This window comes from Microcaecilia unicolor, chromosome 1 (genome assembly GCF_901765095.1).
Source record: "Microcaecilia unicolor chromosome 1, aMicUni1.1, whole genome shotgun sequence".
NCBI lineage: Eukaryota > Metazoa > Chordata > Amphibia > Gymnophiona > Siphonopidae > Microcaecilia > Microcaecilia unicolor.
The window spans coordinates 580,714,042-580,736,349 of record NC_044031.1 but is presented as its reverse complement, the minus strand read 5'-3'; the positions used below and the strand labels follow the sequence as shown (position 1 = coordinate 580,736,349).

The 22,308-nt window shown below is 42.9% G+C and overlaps 1 protein-coding gene across 1 annotated transcript in view; it reads left to right on the top strand.

Moving 5' to 3' along the window:
• The first annotated feature begins 506 nt into the window (after window positions 1–506).
• Window positions 507–22,308, top strand: part of FBXO32 (F-box protein 32) — a 37,646-nt gene continuing 15,844 nt past the window's right edge. The window contains exons 1-4 of the mRNA XM_030218817.1: window positions 507–707; window positions 9,436–9,548; window positions 11,688–11,737; window positions 16,321–16,413. Coding sequence (XP_030074677.1) covers window positions 595–707; window positions 9,436–9,548; window positions 11,688–11,737; window positions 16,321–16,413 — 369 coding nt within the window. The 5' untranslated portion in view covers window positions 507–594. The remainder of the gene's footprint in view (window positions 708–9,435; window positions 9,549–11,687; window positions 11,738–16,320; window positions 16,414–22,308) is intronic.

Here is a 22,308-nt window from a genome sequence, read left to right as displayed (position 1 = left end):
AATAGGGCAAGTGCCTAGGCAAAAAAAGGGGATTTTTGCTGAAAAGCAAATGCTAGGTAAAATTCTGTGGGCTGTCAGAAGGTTATGGAAAATCTCTGAAACCTGAGAGGTGATATAAGTAGTAACAGCTGCTGAACTTCAGTAAAGGTTGACAAGATGAATAGACAAATGATTCTGCAAAGGGGAGGAGGGGTGATGGAAGAAATGTCTCCACTCTTCCTAAACAAACAAAAGCTTCATCCAGTTTCAGTATTCTAACATCCTTTTCCCTGATCTTTTCCAATTTCCCCCTCGACTTTACAGTTTCCTGGGTGCCTTTAACAGCGCTGGCAGAGGAGACTAGAGCTCCCCCGCTCAGCCTCCGAGCCTGAAGTTTCCACAGCAGAATTTTGCAACAACAGAGACTGCAGCATAAACAAAGCCACGTGTCCCGAGGAGGAGGAGGGGCGCCACTGGCTTCACATTTCCGGCAACAAACTAAAGGCTGCGCTATAAAGGCAGCGGCGGTGGCAGTCGAGAGGTCAGAAAACAGTTCTTAAGCGCGAGAGCATAGCTGCATTTAGTAGTCCATAGCGTCTTTCCAACGCCTAAACCATGCCTTTCCTAGGGCAGGACTGGAGGTCGCCGGGGCAAAACTGGGTGAAAACCGAAGACGGCTGGAAAAGGTTTTTGAATGAGCAAAGCAACTATGTCAATGAAATCAACAGGTGAGTGATGGAGAGAGAAGGGATTAACATGGGTGTCGGGAGGGCGGCATTCTACTCCCTCCCCCTCGGATTTCTTAGCTACTCGCGTCTGCCTGCTACTAGTCCCCTCCACTGAACGTTCTGTTGGGTAATGTAAAAAATTATTCCCCCCCCCCCCCCCCGGATAAATTTCTCCCTACACTTCAGGGGATGGAGCCGTTATTCCCCTTCCCAAAACAAAGGAGATATTGCTGGAATCTGTTTCATAAGGAGATAATCCCTGATTCTGCTTTGGATAAGCAAAGCCCGCAGAGAAGGAGGAAGAGGTGCGGGGAACAAATCAGATCATAACTATTTGCCCCTTCGATCCGAGTGATGGGTTATATTTCCTCTGTTCTCTTAAAGGGTGGGGGGGGGGGGGGATATATTGTTACTCCTTATAAAACGTAAATAATCCGATTGACATGAAATGCTATTATACTAACGAGGCTGTTGCATTGTAAAGATGAGCCTGCTGATGCTAGAGGAGAGAAGACTTGCTCAGTAAAGTTAACTGCGCACTTAAGCATCAAGTTCTGTCGCACTCGCATCCCAGGTTGATTTATGGCGACTGGCCGTAAACAAGCTGATGAGCTGGCCTGTGTGGTCTCTGCCGGAAGCCGCCTGAAACGAAACGTCACTCTATATGCAGATTTAGGGGCGGGGTTTGAGAATCAGGCTGTTCTCGTGCCTGCAGGGGGCGCTAATACGAAATGGGGGTGGGGGGGCAGTGGGCACGGACTTCTTCAGCTTGGCAGTGCACCTGGACTGATAAAGGCCGGGCCTTGCTGTGTTATACCAGTATGGGACAGACTGCCAGTCTTGGAGACATTGCGATTTTTGTCTTTAGTGGCGTGCGAGAGCATGCGCTATCGAAAAAATACCTCTTCCCCCCCCCCCCCCTTCACCCCGTGCCTTCTCCCCTAGTGTTGCGCAAACATCAGTGCCCGGAGTGGGGGGGGGGGGGGGGGGGGGAAGGATAGCTTGTGTGGACTAAGGAGGTTGGATGAAAACCTCCTTGGTGTGGACTTCGTGACCCCCTCCTCCCCCAGTCACTATGAAAAGCTAGCTATTATTTCCTTGCCCTCCTGTACCCTATTATGTTTTCAGACTGCGCTATTTTTAAATGACTGTTGACGTTCAGAGATGCAAATCGTCCAGTCTGATTTAACAGGCTTTCGATATGAAAAATGTTCCAAGAAGGCTTAGTCACAGGTGCTTGCTGTTCTGTGGGGGGGGGGGGTTCTTTTTTTTTTTGTATAATGCTAGAACATGGCATGTTGAAACATCCAGCCCACCAGATGTACCAAAACTATTTTTAGAACTGGAAAGCCGTTGTTTTGGGCTATGATTTAGATGAGCATGTATCATTATGGCAGGCTCTTGGTTTATAACTGTGGCGTTTTATTGAACGCCTGCCATCAAGCAGACTTATTAAGCTTTTGTTTATGAACTACTCAAGGGGGGAGGGTTTAAACTCTGAAGAGCTTCAGTCCCATTCCAAAGGACACAAAATAGCCCCTTAATCAATGTATAAATCATTCCAAGTTCAAAACACTTCTGCAGTATATCTAATCTGTTCCTTTAAAAAAATAATAAAACATGGCTCAGATTTCTCATTGCTTAAACTGGATTGTGTGACTTGCCAATGTCAGTTTTACCAGTGCAGTCACATGATCTTCCAGAGATGCAAGTTTATAGGAGTGAAAACAGGAGGCTTTTATAGAGTAACTGATTTATCATGGCAAGAACCTTCAAGGGCAACAGTCCACTTCAATTGTATCAGACTGCAGATGATGAATATGTATTGTTGCAGATCAGGAATTTCAGGACTGGGTTAATCATTAGGGTAAACTAGGCACTCTCCTAGAGCGGAACCATAAAGAATGCCAGAGCAGCTGCAGTCAAGGCAAAATTATAGGTATGGGGTTCCCAAACCTCTCCTGGGGGAACTCATTCCAGTTGGGGATTTAGGATATCCACAATGAATATGCATAAGATTGATTTGCATGCACTGCCTCCATTGTATGCACATCTTTCGTGTATATTCATTGTGGCTATCCTGAAAACCTTACTGGCAAGGGGGGGGGGGGGGTACCAGGATTGACTTGGGGGAAACGCTGGTCTAGGGCAGCTAAAATCGTTGCACCAATCCTGAGGGCTTGATGCTCTGTACCAATCTGAATGCATGAATAACTAAAGCTGAAGTGATGCTGAACAGAGTACTTGGGTGCAGTGTGTTGGTGACTACTTACGCTGCCTTCCCTTCAATTTAGTTTGCTATTGTTTAGAAAGTCTCCATTTATTTACATAGAAGGCTGGCCAGTGAAAGCAAGTAAACATAGCACCCACTCCCTGCATGGTACTGAAATACTGTCTTCCACATTACATCGGGCTATGTGCATATCTGTTTTATAGGCAAAGGAATATCTGAATTTTTAATTGAACAAATGCTACTATCTTGTCCAGACTTATCTCATTTCCCATTACTACATTGCAGTGGCCATGAATAAAGCTAACTACTAAGAAACTGTTGGCTCACAAATCAACCCTTGCTTTACCTATTTACAATACGAACTGGGGGACATATGATTGAGGGCTACAAAATCCTGAGTGATGTAGAAGTAAACTTATTCCAAAAGTACAAAGACTAGGGGACACTTGAGGACGTTACATGGAAATACTTTTAAAACAAATAGGAGGAAATATTTTTTCACTCAAACGAATAGTTAAGCTCTGGAACTCTTTGCCGGAGGATGTGGTAACAGCGGTTAGTGAATCTGGGTTTAAAAAAGGTTTGGACAAATTCCTGAAGGAAAAGTCCATAGTCTGCTATTGAGGCAGACATGGAAAGCAACTGCTTGCCCTGGAATTTGTACTATGGAGTGTTGCCACGATTTGGGTTTCTGCCAGGTACTTGTGACCTGGCTTGGCCGCTGTTTGGAAAACAAGATACTGGGCTAGATGGACCATTGGTCTGATCCAGTATGGCTGTTATGTTCTTCTACATCAGCTCTGTGTCTATCGTCCCAAAAGGTCCTTGAGATGGGAATACATGATGCAATTACCGTTAGAGCTGATACTTGATCTTCAGTTGTGGCATGCACTTCTGGACACGTCTGTTTATGCAGTAATGTGGTGCAATTTAAAAATTATTGAAGATGGCTATTTGCTGCAGCGTTTCATTAAGAACTATTTGCTCTACTTTTCTGATGTAGAGAGCAACACTGTTTTGACCTGTAGTGATTGCTTTTTAATTACTGCTTACCAAAGTCAAATCTCCAGCTGGATTGGGTCCATAGTAATTCTTAGAAGGATGATTCACTTCTCCAAGAGATCTAAACAAGATGAGATCTGACTCCAATTCCCTGGATGTTAGGCCCTGGTCAGGGCTCTCTACCTGACTCAGGGTGAGTTCCCACAGTCCTCCCTACTCCAAGCTTCAAGTTTATTTAGGACTTTCTATTCCGCCCATCAGTTGTCTGAGAAGCTTACATTCTAAATTACAAGATTAGTAATAACGACAGACCCCTTGTGGGTTCTCTAGCCTGGGAAATTCCCACTCTACTCCCCTAGGCTCCCTGGCCATTAACAGGGTCCAAAAGATAGGCCAACCCCAAGTTTGTTGGCTTATTCAAAATGTATGCAGATCAGTCATTTCAGGTTCATTTCCAGCGTTCCTTGGTTCAGGGAATAGACTCAACTTCAGAATGGATTCTGTTTTAGCCTGCTACTGCCACCCGGGCAGGCTCCTGTTTGCTCTAACTGTCCCTAGGGTGGGCTAAACCCAAGTTGTCTGACAATAGGCATTTTTGAGAGAGTCTGACTGGGAGTAGGGTCCCCCTTCCCTTGTGGTGATATATACATACACATCTTAATAGTATGGGTTTTTGGAAACTGTCAAGGTTATAGATGGGGATAACTATTTAAAATAAAATATATAGTGGTGGTTTGATTGCCTTATCACAGGCAGTATTTACAGTTGACTCTCTTCATATTTATGGTATCAACTCTCCAGTTCCCAGAGTACCTTCTATCGGTTGGTACATCTAGATCTAAGACAGATTTGGCTCTGACTTATCTTCCCTTCATTGAATTGTTAAGATGTTCTGTGCCATATGTGTTTGTTGCATTTCAAGCTTTTAAAATGTAGGTGTTCCTTAAGCCAAAGGGCAGGCTGTTGGCTTTTCCCTGTCAGTGCCCCATGCAGCTTCCCATTACATCCTACATCAAGGAACTGACCCAGCTGGCAGCCATGTGCTGCTCTTAGCAGCCCTGCCTCTCTGCAGGGACCTCTGAGCTGTAATTCTCCTGCACAATTTAGAGTGGCAAAGCAGCAAAGACTGCTGAGCAGGAATTGGTGCAGTCATGCAAATGATGTCCAGGGGAGCTGTGAGCTTCTGATACAACCATGTCTGGCAGGGAGACCATAGTACCTGTTAAACCTGCAGTACTGTTACTCTGTGCTGCCTCAGAGTGTCTGGGCAGGAAGTGAGACTGACCCACCCTCGTTGGATGATTTTGGGGCAGCAGTGACCATGGATGTCTTCCTCTCTCTTCTGCTGCATCATAACTCCTATGGCAGTTCACAGGGTGGAACCATCCCTGCACTCTGCACAGGTCAGATTCTGAACCTCCTAGCTTGCATCTGCCATCATTCTGACTCCACCTAGGGCCTTGGAGGATTGCAGTAAGTGAAACACTATTAATCCTGTGGCCCAGCCTAGATCCACACAAACTGCTTCTTAGTGGACAGCTGAAAACCAGCCAGTTGGCAACCCTAAGCAGCAAGTACCTGCTTGAGTAGCATCTCGGGGAGGCTGTGTACAGCCAGTAAGCTTATGTTTTCTTGGCAGCAAGGAAGCCTCTGGAAGGCAAGCAGTTGGTCTGGTTCCAAAGTTTTTTGTGTTGGACAGCTAGGCAGCTTTTTACTGTGACCAGCTGCCAGGTGACTTCTGAAGAATGTGCTTTGTAAGTGCTGTTGCTCTATAGCCTGTCAGCGGGCAACCACCATGCTCTCCAGGCAAGAGAAATGACTGGACAACCACATGCCGGTTTCCAGATGCAAGATCAGCACAAGATGGGTCTGAGCTCTCTCGTGACTGGCTTCTATGAATCTGTAGAACAGGCACTACACAAATACTGCATTATAACATAGAAACAAAATGATGGCAGATAGGCCATATAGTCTTTATCTAGTCTGCCGATCTTCAAGGGAGACTTGTCTTCTATTAGTTTCTTGATCTATTGCTGTAGATGCCAGAGGAATAGCAGAGGTTTACGTCACTACCCCCCCCCCCCCCCCCCGTTTACTAAGCTGTGCAGTAATGCCAACACAGCCTATTCAGAATGAATGGGCTGTTGGCATTAGTACACGGCAGCCACTAGTGTGGCTTAATAAACAGTGGTAAATTAGGAAAGAGTATAGATGGTGGAGGTGGGGGAGGCTACTCTGCCGAGCCATGTGTTAACCCTTCTTAAATTTGGAGAGGGTTCAAGATAAATGTGAAGAGGGAGGGAATTCCAAAGATGGGGACCCAGGTGCAAGGAGGCTGAGTCCCTGGAGATATCAGACAGATGAAAGGGAGGTAGAGTAGACTTCAGGGAACAGGATGGCATGTAAGAAAAGATGGACTAGTTTAGTGAATTTGTCCATGTGACAGGGCAGAGATGGGCTCATTACTTTTTGTAAAAAGTACAGGCTTCAGAAGTAGTGAAGCAAAAAGTAAAAGTACAGCTCTTAAAACTACTTTTTTATTACAAAGTGAAAAAAAATATTAATGAGATGGACCACAGAATCTCATATGTTTACAAGCAATATTGTATTTCAATTATGTGCATATGAATTTGTAATCTGTCTAGATCCCTGTGGGTACAATGGAACAAACTTAATACATGAAATTATAAATGTAAATTACTCTTCCCTTCAAAAAAAAAAAAAGTTTAATATTTTTACATTTTCAAATTGATTGCCACTATAAAATCCTTAATAGCTATATGCATAGCATTTTAAAATGTAGATTAATTTTACATTTTGTAAATGCTTTCTTTTAATCGCTTCCGTGTGGGGAAACCAGCAAGAAAGGGAAACCCTATTCAAGAACAAGGCAACAAACTACTGGTGCTCACTGCTTCCCCTCTCCCTCTGCAACCTAAAGTGGTCAGACAAGCCAGGGAACAGTACCTGCAATTATCCGGTCAGCTCTTGACTGATTGCTTAGCTTGCTGTAACAATAAAAGAAATAATACACCTGACTGGTATTACTGTAGAGTGCAGAGCAGACACAGTGAAGACTCTTGACTGAGAGCTAAGTGACTACTAGTTAGTAGCAGTGCCTAATGCTACCGTCGCAGGCAGTGGGCGAGCAGCACTACTACTTCCTGGATGCATGTGGAAACCTCAGTAAAATTTTGCTGAGCTGCAGATGGAGGTCCCCACTCACGTGCTAGTAGTCAGATGACCTCTGCTGCTGGCCTATGTGTTGGTGTGAGCCTACATCAGCCCGGGCAGTGAGGGTTTAGTTCCAGGCAGGCTTTCCCTGCAGACTGATTGCAGACTTTGCAGAGCAGTGCCAGCCCATCTCTGCCAAGGAGCTGCACCAGGTCCTGCAGCTGGAGATAAGTGAACAGCACTAATGGAGGGGTTATGGGCAACTTTGGTGAGACTGCAGGAGCAGGACTTTGTTGAACACAGTGGGCACATGTGTCAACTTCAGTGCATAAGTACCGCTTCTTGAGTCCTCACTTCAATCAGCGCAGCCACACTAGTCCTGTCACTAAATTCGGTGGAGGCAAGAGCAAGGGCCATCTCAGAGGACTCTAGGTAGGTGAAGCTGATAGTATATTTTGGCAGTCATACTTGGGGGGGGGGGGGGGGCAGGGTTTCCAAGTGATGTAGCACTGGCTTGCATCTGATTGGGCCCAGACTTTCAGTCCCAGCTCAGCTGTTTCTGGGACTGGAAGAGCCTCCAGTCACCCAGTCAGCTACAAGCTGGGTCTGACATCACCTTTAGAGGGGGAGAAGCAGAGATATGAAAAATACTTTAAAAAAAAAAAAAAAAAAGTAACTTTTAAAATTTGTACTGTTACTAAGTACAGCTTACTTGTAACTCATTACAAGTAAAAGTACTGCCAATAAAGTACAAGTACTGTGTTACTACCATCTCGGGTGTGAATTAGCAGAATCAGGGATTTGTATTTTAAGGATGACTAGGGCTAGCCAATCTCAAAGGGGGAAGGTGACATGCTTTCTTGAATTCATAGTCTGTTTCCCTCTGCTATGACTGTTGTGTCCTCCTCCCCCCTCCCCCCGCCACTCTTTCCATAAAGTTATTCCTGAGTCTGACCTCCCTTTGCATTCATCCTATTCCCCCCTCATTCCAATGCTTTTTTTTTTTTCAATTGCAAGAGGCCTACCTCCTATGCTCTTATGCCATGGAGATAATTTTACCATATGTTCACATGGTTTTATACATATTTGTACAAACCATGCACACCCCTTGCATACTGTATGCATGGGTGTGCTATACCAGTGTATTAAGACATGCTAATTGCAAAACTAGTGCAATTGTGTTTGAGGCTTTTGCAGGTTTTCTATAGAAAAGCCTGTAAAAACAAATGTTAGCTTGGCAATTAGCATCTTAGAAAAATAAGCTTGTATAGGCACATTATGGACTAAAAAAAAAATGCAGCAACCGAAATTAAAATCGCGTAAGTGCATTCTATAAAGTATGCCTCAGTTGAGGCGTAGTTCATAGAATAAGCCTAAATTTCTGTGCAATTTATAGAGTACGCTGAGCATCCGTACACATGACTAAATTTAGTCACGGGCAGCCAAGTAAAACCTGGTATAAATGCTGGTACCTAAATTAGGTGCAGACCGGGTGTATTCTATAACATGCATAGATTTTAGAAACGCCTATGGCCATGCCCCCTTTTCAACTATGTGACTTAGAAAATGTATGCAGAGCACATAGACTATGCCTAGACAGTTTTACATGAAACTCTAATGGCATTCTAGACAGTTTTTTATGAATGCCAGTTGGTATTTCTTAATTGATGATTTTATCAGTGCTGATTTGCTTGTTAGTGCATACACTTTGATTTCCATGTGGAAAATCTCCACACATATAGAATCCGAGGGTATGTGTAGGCGCATTATACCAGTTAATTTTTCTGTAGACTCATAACTTGCACACACACATATTTGTAAACACAGCAAATGTTTCTAGCATATCCCCTCTCCCACCTTCTTCGAGAGTATACATATTGATAGCCAAGTCTGAAAACTGACTGCTGAGAACTATTGACCCACAAGTTTATGCCTGAGGCAGAGGGTTTTGTGACTTACCAAAGATAGGAGCCGCAGCAAAATTTGAACGCTGGATTCCTTAACTCTCGTACTACTGATATGGCCATTAGGCTGCTTCTCATAACAGTGGTAGGAATGCTCGCCACTCACTCTCAGATTTTTAAATGCAAAAAGCAATGCCTCTGTACAACTTACTCAGGTGCTATCCTGGATCAGCAGGTTGAGGTACTCCTGAATGGCTTCAATAGATGGCTTCCGTATTTGCCCTGTTGATGTTGCTGTCCAGTAATTAAAAGCATTGTATAATTGCTGGTATGTCTCTATTGCCTTGTATTCATCTTTACCACTCCTTGTCTTTTTCTTCCAGAAATTAATCAATGTTTACATCTCTCTCCTCAGTTACTGCAAGAAGGAAGAATACAACAAAGAGAACATCTTACATAGCACAAACTACAACATTGCCGCCAAGAAGCGGAAGAAGGACCTACTGAACAGCAAGGCGAAGATTAAGTGTAAGTGGGGTCCCCCAGTTCCCTTTTAGCAGGCTCTTAGATGTGTCACATATAAGGCAAAATATTCTGCCTTGCACAGAGAGAAACCCTAATTGTGTCTTCATCCACAAACAGTTGCATTCATGCCGCAGTCACTTTATTTTTTAGGTTAGATTGGCAGTTTGCGCTTTTTGCTCCAGTAAGACACTTCTTCTTTTCCTTTTTATGAATTGTTCCCGTTGGTCCCTAGCGTGTAGCCTTGAGCTTATCTGAAAGATTTAACTTTCCCTTCAGCCCATTACATTAAAAATTTTAACCTGTAACTAGGAATTTACATAAACCTAAAATCAGCACAACAATTTAATATTCTGACTAAAACAGCATCAGATCATTACAGGCCTAATGCATAAAAGTTTTTCAATAGTTTTCTAAAGCAAAGATGAATCTGTAGCTCCCCTAATAAAGGAAGAGCATTCCAGATTAGTGCTGCCTGTTAGAGTAACAAATTACCGAAAACCTAAAACTTTTGCAGATTTTAGTGATGGAAATCCCAGCAGTAGTTTCTTTCTCGTATTCCTTGAAGATAAACTGGACGACAAATGATCTGCTGTATATGTAGGTAATTCTCCATATAAAAACTTAAGCAAAAACACAAACTTTAAAACATAACCTGGCCTCAACTTGGAGCCAGTGTAATGTTTTATTAGTAGGGGAGTTATTTAGGCTGATAATCTGGCTGCTTAATTTTGAAACGGCTGAAGTTGAGATTTCTGAGACTTGGTACAGTCTAAGAAAATATTACAATAGTCCCAACTGTGAGGACTAAAATCCTTTGTTTTTTCAGGAGTATAAATGAGTTCTTTATGTACTTGATTTATTTAAGAATTCTGGATATGCAGGGTCCTTGTAGCTGTATTTATTTTAGAGTAAAGCATTTGAGTGCATAAAATATCATAAAACCCATAGCACTATATAAGGTGGTGTACATAGAGATCCTTGCTTGAATCTAGTCAACTAAAATTAGCTGTATAGTGGCTATAGTGAGGTGGTTTTTTTTTTTTTTTTTTTTTTTACAATGGTCAGTGCCCTTCAGTAGTTGGAAAGGGGTGGGGGGAACCTAAAGGAAATTTCAGGCATCCCCATCTTAAGGCTATTAGTGGTCTGACACCGACAGTCTAGAGCCCAAAGACTGCAGGGGCATGAAGAGCTATCACCCCTAGATGTGGCTGTGCCCAGAGCAGGGCTGAGGCACCTTAACTTTATTTATTGGGATTTATTAACCACCTTTATGAAGAGAACTTGAGGCAGTGTGTACAGTAGGTGCAGTTTAACATCAAACTTACAATTTCGTTAACAGCATAACTATAGTAAAATGTACAAGTATAAACATAAATACAGTGAGTGGCGGAACTTGAAAAGAGCAAACTGAAATGAAACGGGATCAAAAATATACACACAACAGCACTAAAATTCAAATAAGAGATATACGATGTCAGCATAATAGTGATGGAATATCTAATAAGCACACAATTAGAACATTCAAATAACATTGCTATGATACTAATGTTTTTCTACAATACAGCTTACCATATAGCTGAGGGCAGAATGGGTGTATGGGTGACTGACTAATGTATTAAAGGCTTGGGAGAAGAGCTAGGCTTTTACCTGCTTCCTGAAGTAGAGGTAGTCTCGAGTTAATGCAGTGAAGGATAGCTTGCATTGCCATTCTGTGGATGGAAACTTTTTTTTGTTTTAATACTGTTATTTGGATCCATGCCACAAGGTCTACGTGCATTAGAACTAGTGGCAACTATTTTACCATTGCTATTTTAAGATCAGTAGTAACTGCACCCCTGGTCAATATCGAACTCCTGTAGAATCCTCAAATTACCATAGAGCACCAGCAGGGGTAATTTCCTAACATGCTTAGGGCCCTGGCTACTAAGCAGCGTTACAGGCACGTTAACATTTTTAACATGCATTAACCATGTACGTGCCTACAATATCCCTATAGGCACATACATGGTTAGCGGTCGCGTTAAGTGTAGGTGCGCTAAAAACACTAATGCACCTTAGTAAACAGAGCCCTTAAAGACTACTTACATATGTCTAGAATACCAGCAAATTATAACAAGTAACCACTAAATCCTGTTTCAACAGATTTGCCCCAAGAAAAATGGATCTATGTACATAAGGGAAGCACAAAAGAAGTAAGTGTGGCTTTATTTTGTTTTTCTTTAAATAGTTGGTATATTTCTGTAGATATAGTGGCAAACTAAAGCCATGTATAAAAACTAGCACTGTATAACTGTAGGATGACTGGAAGCAAAGGTATCTGACCTTCTTTTTTTTTTTTTTTTTTTTTTATAGCTGTTACCTACAAAATATTAGGGTAGCCAAACCTTAAAGGCCCTTAACTTTAGGCATGCTAAAAATGTTTAACTAGAACTCTTACAAAAGTTCCCCACTAGCTGTATAGTTTTGATCTTTACCTTTCTCTGGATTGTTTAGGCAGCTGGTGGATTTTAGGACTTGTAGCACTTCCTCTAACCAAATTTAATTTTGTGTGGCCATTGAAGACAGACCTAATTATCTCATACGTTATTTTGTTCTGCAGTTTCATGGTAATTTTTATTGTAAACAGCCATAATCCTGTTAAAGCCTGGTGGTATAGCAAATTTGTCAAACTCCCAAGCATCATATTCTGGTGCATAGCCAGACTGTTAAATCAGAGTAAAATGTCATCTTTAGAAAGATGCATCGAGTGGTACCGGGTGTATTTTTTTTTTTTCTTCATTTTAAAAATTTAAATGCATATGTTGAGCTATTCCATACTCCTGCTTTTGGTATTCTACTAAAAAGGGTTCCACAAGACCCTTAATGGTCTTTTTTTTTTTTCCTCTTCCCTTTCATGGGAAAGGAGGTATACTCTAGTCCGGAAAGACATTCATGTTGAGGCAAACAATGTAATGTCCAATAGCTTCACATTGCTAATGGCACAAGAACTAACACTTCTGTCGCCCACCTTACTATCCTAACCACTGTCCTTAATCATAACCCTGTGCAATTTTTCAGTAAACAAGGTAACATTTAAGGGCCCTGGTTACTAAGGCACACTAGTGTTTTTAGCATGAGCTAAACGCTAGTGTGCCCTTAGCACAGCTTTGTAAACAGGGTCCAAAATTCATGTGGTGTGTTTTTTTTTTTTTTTTTAATATATTATATTTTAGCAATCTTAGCCTTTTGTAGGCTAAACCCTCCATCCTTTCCAATCACCACTCCCTTTTTCTTTATCTCCCATACCCGTCCCTGAAGCACAGCTTCCCTAGGACTACTTTACTTGTCCTCCCTAGGTATTGTGGTAAAGCATTGCTCAACAAAAATGCCTACCACTTCTCTTGCACAATATGTACCTCTTTCAAAACCTGCTCTGGGTTTTTTTTTTTTCCCCTGCAGTCACTTTAATCATTTTACATGTACAAATTATCATTATTTATGGCCTCTTATCAAGCTGCGCTAGCAGTTCCCACACGGCAATGCTGACAGCCCATTCAAAGCGAATGGGCTTTGTCAGCATTACTGCACTGGTTGCTGCTAACAGGCCCTTAATGATCCATTTTTCACAGTAAGTTCTATTTTTTTTATTTTACATAATTACACATATTTATCATAAATGTAAGGAAATACAGAAATTTAATATAAAGAAAAAGGAAAACATTTTCTCTCAACAATATATATATTTATACAATTGTCCACAATTGGAAGATCCAAGATCAGGAAAACAATCTTAAAGAAAATAAGAAACTCAAAATGGTTAATCTTACACTTCACATTTTTCTGAGGGAGGAAGGTTAATCGGTTATTGCAGCCGGTACAGTGGTAACTGAAGGAAGTTGCTGCAGAGGATTCTTCATCCGTTTCCACAAACTCTTATAATTTCTTAGGTTCAAACAAAGTGTGTGCCATAGGAGAAAGGGGGGGGGGGAGTCAACCACATGCAAGTTATTGAACTTACCATTTTTCACAGTAAGTTCAATAACTTGCATGTGGTTGACTCCCCCCCCCCCCCCCCCCCCTTTCTCCTATGGCATACACTTGAGAGGTTGCAAGGGAGAAAAGATACACAAACGGCTTATACACCATGTGGACAGCATCTTTAGTTGGATGATATGCTCCTGGGAGCAGATAGATGTAGGTTTGGATTTAGAATAGTATAAGTAAATCAAAATACAATTGGGCAGGGAAATAGCTTGTATACCTAAGTGGACTCAAAATGAAGTAGATGAGGCAGCGGAGAGTGAGATGACTTGGGAGAAGCAGGATTTGAACCCTGGCTTCCCTGATGGTCTGCTGCTCGGTGAGTCACCCACCCAATGTTTCTACAAGTCAGTTGCACCACCTTCATGTTATCTGGGTACTTATTCCAGCCAAAATGTGTAAGGTAGACCTAAGCAACATTTCAAAAAGTTAAGTTAAATAGATACATACAACAAACACCTTTTTACACCTTTTTTTTTTTTTTTTTTTTTTGTTTAAAGATTTGTTGAAGGTTAATTTGAGTTTTTGAATCAGATGAACATACCAGGAGGATGTTTGTCAATGATTGAGGATTGAGCACTGTTAGCATGCTGGATAGATTCTGAGGCTTTTTTCCCATAAGGTCTTCTGACTACATTCTGAACCACTGCCTTATATTTTGGAGGTTTGGTTTCTATTTTATATAGACAGTCCTCTAACTTGGTTTTTTTTTGGGGGGGGGGGGGCAATACATAACCCAATTGTACCATGGAAAATGCCTTATGCAAACATGGGTGAGCAATTATTATTTTTTAAAGAATATAGGGCAGGGGCGTAGCTACAGGCGGGCCTGAATGGGCCCAGGCCTGCCCAGTTTTGTCTCGGGCCCATCCAGATTGAAGAGTCCCTCACCTAGGTCACCGTGTCTCCTTGCCCTCTCCCACCCCCGCCATAGCGCCTGCATTTAATGCTGCCTCCTCCTCTACCTCAGTCTCCATCTCCAACCCCTGCGGCAGTGCTTGTAATTTGCTATCGGTGCTGCCTGACAGCTGACAAACACAGCGCGACGTCCTGCTCCGGGGCCTTCCCTCTGCCGCACTGATTCAACTTCCTGTTTACGCAGGGTGGAATGCACGTGGCAGAGGGAAGGTCCCAGAGCAGGTCATCGACGCCATGTCTGTGAGTTGAAGGAAAGGGAGAGGTGCTGGAGTTTTTGGGGGGGGGGGGGGGGGAAGGTAAGGAAGATAGAGGGGAGGGGCCTGAAGGAAACAAAGGTGCTAGACTTATGAGGGGCAGGGGGTTGGAGAGAATGGAAGGGAGAGAGGTACTGGATTTGCAGGGGGAAGGTTGCAGGGAATGGGAAGAGGTGCTGGACATGTAGGGGGGGCTGTATTTGACATTTGTGTTCTGTGTGAAACTTCATGCTAACAGAATACCTCACTCACAATGTAGTATTCTGTAGTAATTTGGCTTGTTCAAATTTCCTGATAAATGTATTTATATTTTACGGCCCCACTATAATATTTAAGGCACTTCCTTTTCATAGGTAGGATCCTTGTTTTTGGAAGTTAGTGTTGGCATTGTAGATTTGCTGTGGGTTCTGAGTGACTTGTTTTATAGATTTAAAAAAAATTTAATTTATAATGTTGAGATTACACTAGAAACCAAAATTTCTTTGTATGATGAGTTTTATGGGGGAAATGTCCTTGCTGTGCTCTGTATCCATTGTTGGTGGAGGGCCAGGAGGTTCTGTGGATACAGAATGTGTTTGGCTTCAATACCATATATGTTGGAGGACCATGGCTCAATGGGGCTGACGTACAGTCTTTTGTACTGCCCTTAGCTCTCAATTGGCCTGCAGCCACTGTAGCCTGCACTGCTACCCTCATTGAAGTTGTGGGGAGCCATGGGTAGAGACAGAGCATCAGGTTGCAGTTTTTTTTCTCTTTCAAAAAAGTTGTAGTGCCCACCCATCCAACCTGTTGGCCCACCCAAAAATTACCTTCTGGCTACACCACTTATATAGGGGGTTTCCTGATGGGAATTCCTCCAAGCACAATGCTGCATTATGAGGACTATTTAACATAATAGTAGAATTAATTGAAGTCCCCCCTGAAGCTAGAAGTGAAATGGTGTTGGATGACTGCTTTAAAGCACAGCACTTGTTCCAGCATGGTGAAGATTGGATTTGAGAAGGAAGTTGACATTTGCAGCTGTGTGCAATTATAGAAAATAAGTTGTCTTAGGACAATACACTATATATCGAGCAGTATGATTCATTTAAATGTGCAGTGATGGCATATTTGTTTGCATTCTCAAACTGAAATTTGAGCATGGTATTCTGAGCTCACAATAACCACTGTACGTTTGTGGCAATTTTATGATAAGAAAATACATGAACCCAAACGCTCACCTTCCAGGTGTGTAGGCCTGTGCCATGAGTGAAGCTGATTTGAACACATTAATTCTTCTGTCAGTGATACACTTTTTTTTTTTTTTTTTTTTTTTTTTTTTTTTTTAAAACATGATCTAAATGCTACTGGAGCATTAATATTATGTCCTAATCCTCACTTTGTTGTATCGAAACAGCCAGGTAAGGTTGTACCTTCAGAGTATGCAACATTTGATAAATGACTGGCGTGTTGCTGCTGTCCCTCGTTCTTGGCACCCTTAGCGTTGCAGAGAATATACAGTTATACTTTTCACATTTGTTTCCTTGGGCATATCGTTAACCATGGGTTGTGGTTTTTTCTTTTGTTTTGTTTTCCCTTTCTAGCGTCATGGCTATTGCACCTTGGGGGAAGCTTTCAACCGGCTAGATTTTTCAAGTGCCATTCTAGATTCAAGGAAGTTCAACTATGTAGTGAGGGTAAGTACTAAGACATTCATTTAACTCCTGTCAAGCTGGGATTCTTCTCATATACATTGCTTTCACATTAGAGTTGCACTGCAGTCACCTTGACACCCCCCCCCCCCCCCCCCCCCCCCCCAGAAAGCCTGATTCTATAAGCATTAAAAATACTGGTAAAGAGTAACATAAATCATTTTCTTCCATACTCTGCTAAATATAAAAAAAATTAAAAAAATAGTTTCCAAAATAGCAATCATCCATGAGCAGCATGTTTCCCCTCCCCCCCCCTCTCTTGGGCTCGATGCCCTCCCGATTGTACCTCAAGGCACCCTGGTGGCTTTGGGGCAGGAAAGATGCCTGCTGCCACTGATCCTCTCCTAAAAGGTTGTACCTTCAGATTATGCAGCATTTCATAAATGACTGACATGTTGCCGTCGCATCATTCTTGGGGGGCCTCCTCAGCTTTGCAGAGAATCCATAGTCGTACCCCCCACTCTTCATATCCAGTAGCATGCTGAGACTTTTGTGTTAATTGGGATTTTTGCCCCCCCCTTAAGTGTTGCTTAAGCCAACGTACATGGAGACTTCAAGTACAACAAGTTTGGTCTAAGTTGGGGGGGAAGGTATCTAGGGAATGGGGTGGAGGGTGACTTAAGATGACACAGATTCTCCAGAAGAAACAGGATTTGAACCCTGGTTCTCAGCCCAGTGGGATTCTGCCAGGTACATGTGGCCTGGGTTGGCCACTATTCTGAACAGTTGTTTAGTCTGACCCAGTTTTTTTAGGTTCTGTTGCTGAATTTGAATGCAAGAAAGTGTAAAGGAGAGGAACATATTATAGAGCTCAGGTGTGGATGGGAAATTAAATGGGTGGTATTGCCTGTTTATTTGCTTTTCAGTTCACTTTTTTTTTTTTTTTTTTTTAAATGTTGCTTTCCTGCTTGTCTGCTGGGGGAGGGGCAGGAAGCAATTAACTAAATCTTTTTAATAAACTACTACTCAACCAGCCCCTTTGCTACATTTTGTGGCTAGGAGGAGGCATGAAAGGTCTAAACATATATTTCCAGTGGGCAGTGGCGATCCTAGCCGGCATGACACCCGGGGCGGATCGCCGATGCACCCCCCCCCCCCCCGGGTGCACGCCGCTGGGGGGGGGGTGTCGCGGCACACGCCTGTTAGCTGAGTTCGCTGACTTCACTAACTTTGTTGCAGCTCCCTCTGCCCCGGAACAGGCGCGCGCCGCGGCACCCGGGGCGGACCGCCCCCCCCCCCCCTTGGTGCGCCACTGCCAGTGGGTATTGTCACTTCTCTAAAGGCCAGGTGCTAATGAAGTGGGGGGGGGAGGATGTCTTTGCAACTTGCCTTGGTCAGACTTGGCAAGGTATTACCTGCCTTAGAGGGCTTATAATTTAAGCCTTGTTAACTAAACTGAATTGAGGCTTCCATTAAACATAGTTCTCGATGGGGCCTAGTTATTACTAATCAAGCATAACTCATGCTAATGCAGGCTAAAGGGACCTCAAGTTTGTACTTGAACTCCTTATTCTTATTGCTTATCCTTATTGCCTTACAGTATTAAGCAGTAATGTCCTCTTTTCATGGTCCTGCACCAAAAGGGCAAATCTGTGATCTAGGTGCCTTCATTTATATACCCCTCATGATCACTAGCATGTATGCCTGTTTGTGTGCAGTGTGCTTCCAAAGGGTTGAGTATAGGAACGTGCACATAACGTGTGTTAGTGTATGTCTCTGCCACGTTTAGAGTGGACATAAGGTGAGAGCCTGGGTTTTTGGCATGCAGTGAGTTTGTGAACAGCCAAGGAGAGCCTGTAATTAGAATTCTAAAGATTAAAATCTAATATAATCCCTAATGAGAAACACATTGAATAAACCTGACAAAGGATATAGCTTGTTAAACGAAGTATCCTAGCGAGAGTCAATGAACTGGTTCAGTGTTGGAAAGCCAGGAGAGAGCAGCTGGTGGTCAGATGCTGCCTGAAGACACCAAGAACCGCCAAAATGTCAAGTATGAAATGCTGTCCTGGTATTAAAGCCAGGTCTAAACCTGCACTGGCTGGAATGGGAATGAATCTTGTAAGAAAACAATCTCTTCAGCTATTTTGGACACGAGAGAGAAATAGACTGAGAATAGATCCCTTGGAACTCTCCAATGTGTTTAGGTATGGGAGAAACTATAGCCCACCCCCCACCCCCACCGTAAGGTGGTAGACTCTCAGCACCCTCTTCAGGTCTCAGGTTTTCTTGATGGTAAAAATGAAGGGGTCAATATTCAAAACAACTTAAGCAGGAAGGAAAGGCTCTTGGCCAGCCCCCCCCCCCCCCCCAAGTGCTTTATCTGCTAATATTCAGCAGTACTTGAACACTGGCACTAACTGGCCATTTTGGAAAGAGGCTACACAAGGGCATTATGGGGGCAGAGTTGGGGAGGAACTGACAGTTATGTAGGTGCTGCCAATATTCAGTGCCTTTGCCCACGTAACTAAAGGAGGCCTATATGACTACACAAAAAGCAGGCCTAATTATGCCTGCATAACTGCGAAGTGTCTGCACTGAATAGCAGCCAGCACCTGCATAATTTTGGGTACCAGCCAGAGGTTTTCCAGTCCCACCCCCTAGAATATCAATTCCACCCTACCCTCCAAATCCCTGGTCTTGTGGATAATTGGAATTTTCTCTACATCAGATTCTGAATTAGTCTTATGATCTTGTTCTACTTGGGGTTCATAGTGCTCGTTATGCTACCCTTAACTGGAAGTATTTTTGTGTAGTTGACACATTTTCTTAGTGCTATACTTTGTCATTGGGGGGGGGGGGGAAATGGGCAGTTCAGTTTTTGTTGCTATTATCTAGCCTTGGTTTTCTCACTGAACCAAGAGTAGTTCATTGATTTTTCTTTTGAAAGAAAAAAAAAAAAAAGTTGGCAAACTTATCCTAATTACAGAAGTTGCACAAAGCATATTTAATCAGAAGGTATTTGGCCTGTGCCTTCTGTGTAAGGTTTCTGGGTTTTACCCCTTAGCTGTCCTTTAATCAAAGTACTCATTTTTCCTCTACTTCCCTCTGCTCCTGCTTGCTGTTCTCTCTGTTTCCTTCCTCTTAGCAGTTTCATTGTCTTTATGGGACCAGTTTGAGTTGAAATGCTGCTTGAAAGGCCCTGTTAGCTGTTTGTGTGAAAGCATATTTGTTTGGCAGGATGTGCACTATGCTTTGACAGGTATATTTACATGATGGCAGCTGCCATTTTATAGGAAAATGAGTTTGTTCCATTGATTCACTTCCCATTTTTCATGTCTTTTGACATCTCATATACAATATTTACCTCTTTTTGCCTTGACGGTATCTTTTATTTATGAATTGTAACTGACCCTAATCCAAACTTTGGCAGCAGTTGTACTCTGATTCTAGTCTGCTTTTGGGAAAACAAGTCTTGTGGGAAGTTTGGCAATAGAATAAGCCTCTATGGGGGGAGGGAATGGAACAGAGAAACTTGCAGCAACCTAGTTCATATTAGTGTCAAAAGTGAAGAGGCTAAACCACTGAAGAACTACATGGGGGCTATCAAGGGTTGTTTCCTCATTTCCCCCCCCCCCCCCCCAATTATCACCAGAAAAAGGTCATTGAAATGGGTCTGTTTCAACTTAGCCTCCTGCCATATTGCCTGACTTTGTACACAATGGCTGTACAAACTGACTTCCAAATGGAAATTTCTATATTTATTGCATTTGTATCCCACATTTTCCCACCTTTTTGCAGGCTCAGTGTGGCTTACAATACAATATGAATGATGGAAATACAATTTGTTACAACTTGGTTATGGAATACATTGTGAAGAGTTATGCGAGACAATCAGTGTTAAGGAGTATAAACACTGGAACAAAACCTTGAAACATTGGAAGGAGACAGCGGGAGTTTAAAAGGGCATTATGTATGGTATACATATTTCTGTGAGTAGAGGTATGAGTGAGGTGAGACTACGGGGGATTAGAGTTCAGAAGTGGATGTATTGATGCATTAGTGAACAGTGAGTGTGGACTTTGTGTTTTGGTTCTTTCCGTAAATTTTTTCAAAAAGATGGGTCTTCAATAATTTGCGGAAGGAGGTTTGCTCGTGGATCGTTCTCAGGTTGCGCGGCAGTGCGTTCCAGAACTGCGTGCCCACGTGAGAAAAGGTTGACGCGTGTAGCGTCTTGTATTTTACGCCCTTGCAATTAGGGAAGTGGAGGTTGAGGAAAGTTCGGGATGATCTTTTGGCGTTTCTGGGTGGTAAGTCTAACTCAGACATGTAGGCTGGAGCTTTGCCGTGAATGATTTTGTGGATTAATGTGCATACTTTAAAAGTAATGCATTCCTTGAGTGGAAGCCAGTGTAGTTTCTCTCATAAGGGTTTTGCACTTTCATATTTTGGTTTTCCGAAGATGAGTCTGCTGTATTCTGGGCTGTTTGAAGTTTCCTCAGTATTTGCTCTTTGCAACCTGCGTATAGTCAGTTGCAGTAATCCAGATGGCTTAATACGAGGGATTGCACTAGGCAGCGAAAGACGGATCTTGGGAAGAATGGTCTTATTCTTTTCAGTTTCCACATGCAGTAGAACATCTTTTTGGTTGTATTGTTTGCATGAGTTTCGAGTGTTAAGTGGCGGTCGATAGTGACTCCAATGATTTTTAGCGTTTCTAAGATTGGAAGGTTTAATTTTGGTGTGTTTATAGCGGTAAATTCGTTCGTGTTGTATTGGGAGGTGAGTATCAGGTCATCTCCCGCCAAAGCGGGAAAGTCTGCTGCTGAGACCACTGGGTCAGGGGATCTTTTTCCCACACTAGCGCTGCTGCTGCTGCTTTTGATGAGCAGCTGCAGTGGCGACAAAACAAAAATATTAAGCGTGGGGCCACAGCAGCCTTCAAGTACCCACAGTTTCGTTGCTGCTGCCGGTCCTGTAGAAGCTAATTGAAAAAGGTATTGGGTTAGTCCAATAAAAAGGTACCATCTTATTTTCTATTTTAAAGTGCCTGAACTGAGCATATGAATCTGACAGCACAGTACGGGGCTTGTGCAATGGACCTCTTCAACTAGCAGGGCTTGGACATCTCTGCTGGCAATTCAAGCAGTGCTACAACCTCAAAGTGGGTAAGGGGAGCTCACCCCCCTCATGGTTATGCCTCCCTCACGGTTATGCCACTGGGGAGAACAGATGCTGGGTAGGGGGTGTAATAGTGTGAACTGAAACACTGCTTCTTACCTATCCCTGCTGTCACTGGTGTAAATAGAATATTTTCTAGAACGGCTGTGGGATTGAGGTGTACCAGGGGGTGGAGCCATGAGATGAGTGGGTGGAGCCAATGCAGTGGGGCGGGGCTGGAGGTATGTACTAAAATCTCCCTTTCAAAAATCAGAACCCCTTGGCAGCTCTGCACTGTCCAACAGCTAAACATAAAAACCCAGATAAGTTACTAAAACTGGAAATTGTCAGGAGCAGTAACTGCTATGGTACAGGTTCATGTACCATAGCATAAGTTGGATCATGACATTCAGCTTAACCCCCCCCCCTTAAAATTTCCACAATTTTGGGAGGCACATTCTTGGCCGGTGCTTGCATGTGGGGGAAAATTCAGTGTTAGAAGCAGCAGCTGATTGTTGTCTAACATTACAAGCCACCTGACTTGAGGATATTGAATTCTAAAAGCTGTTAAATGTACTGGCTGCTCTAATGTCTCAGTCATAATGTTGGTTATAGGCTATATTTTCATAACATGGCATTGAATACTTGTACGTGAGGGATTGGAAGCAAGAAGGAAGTAGTAGTTTGCATCCATTGTAAGTATAAATGAAGAATCCAGTACGCTTCATTCACAGCTAGCTAGGGTAGTTTTACCTGTGTTTTTTTTATGGGGCTGATATT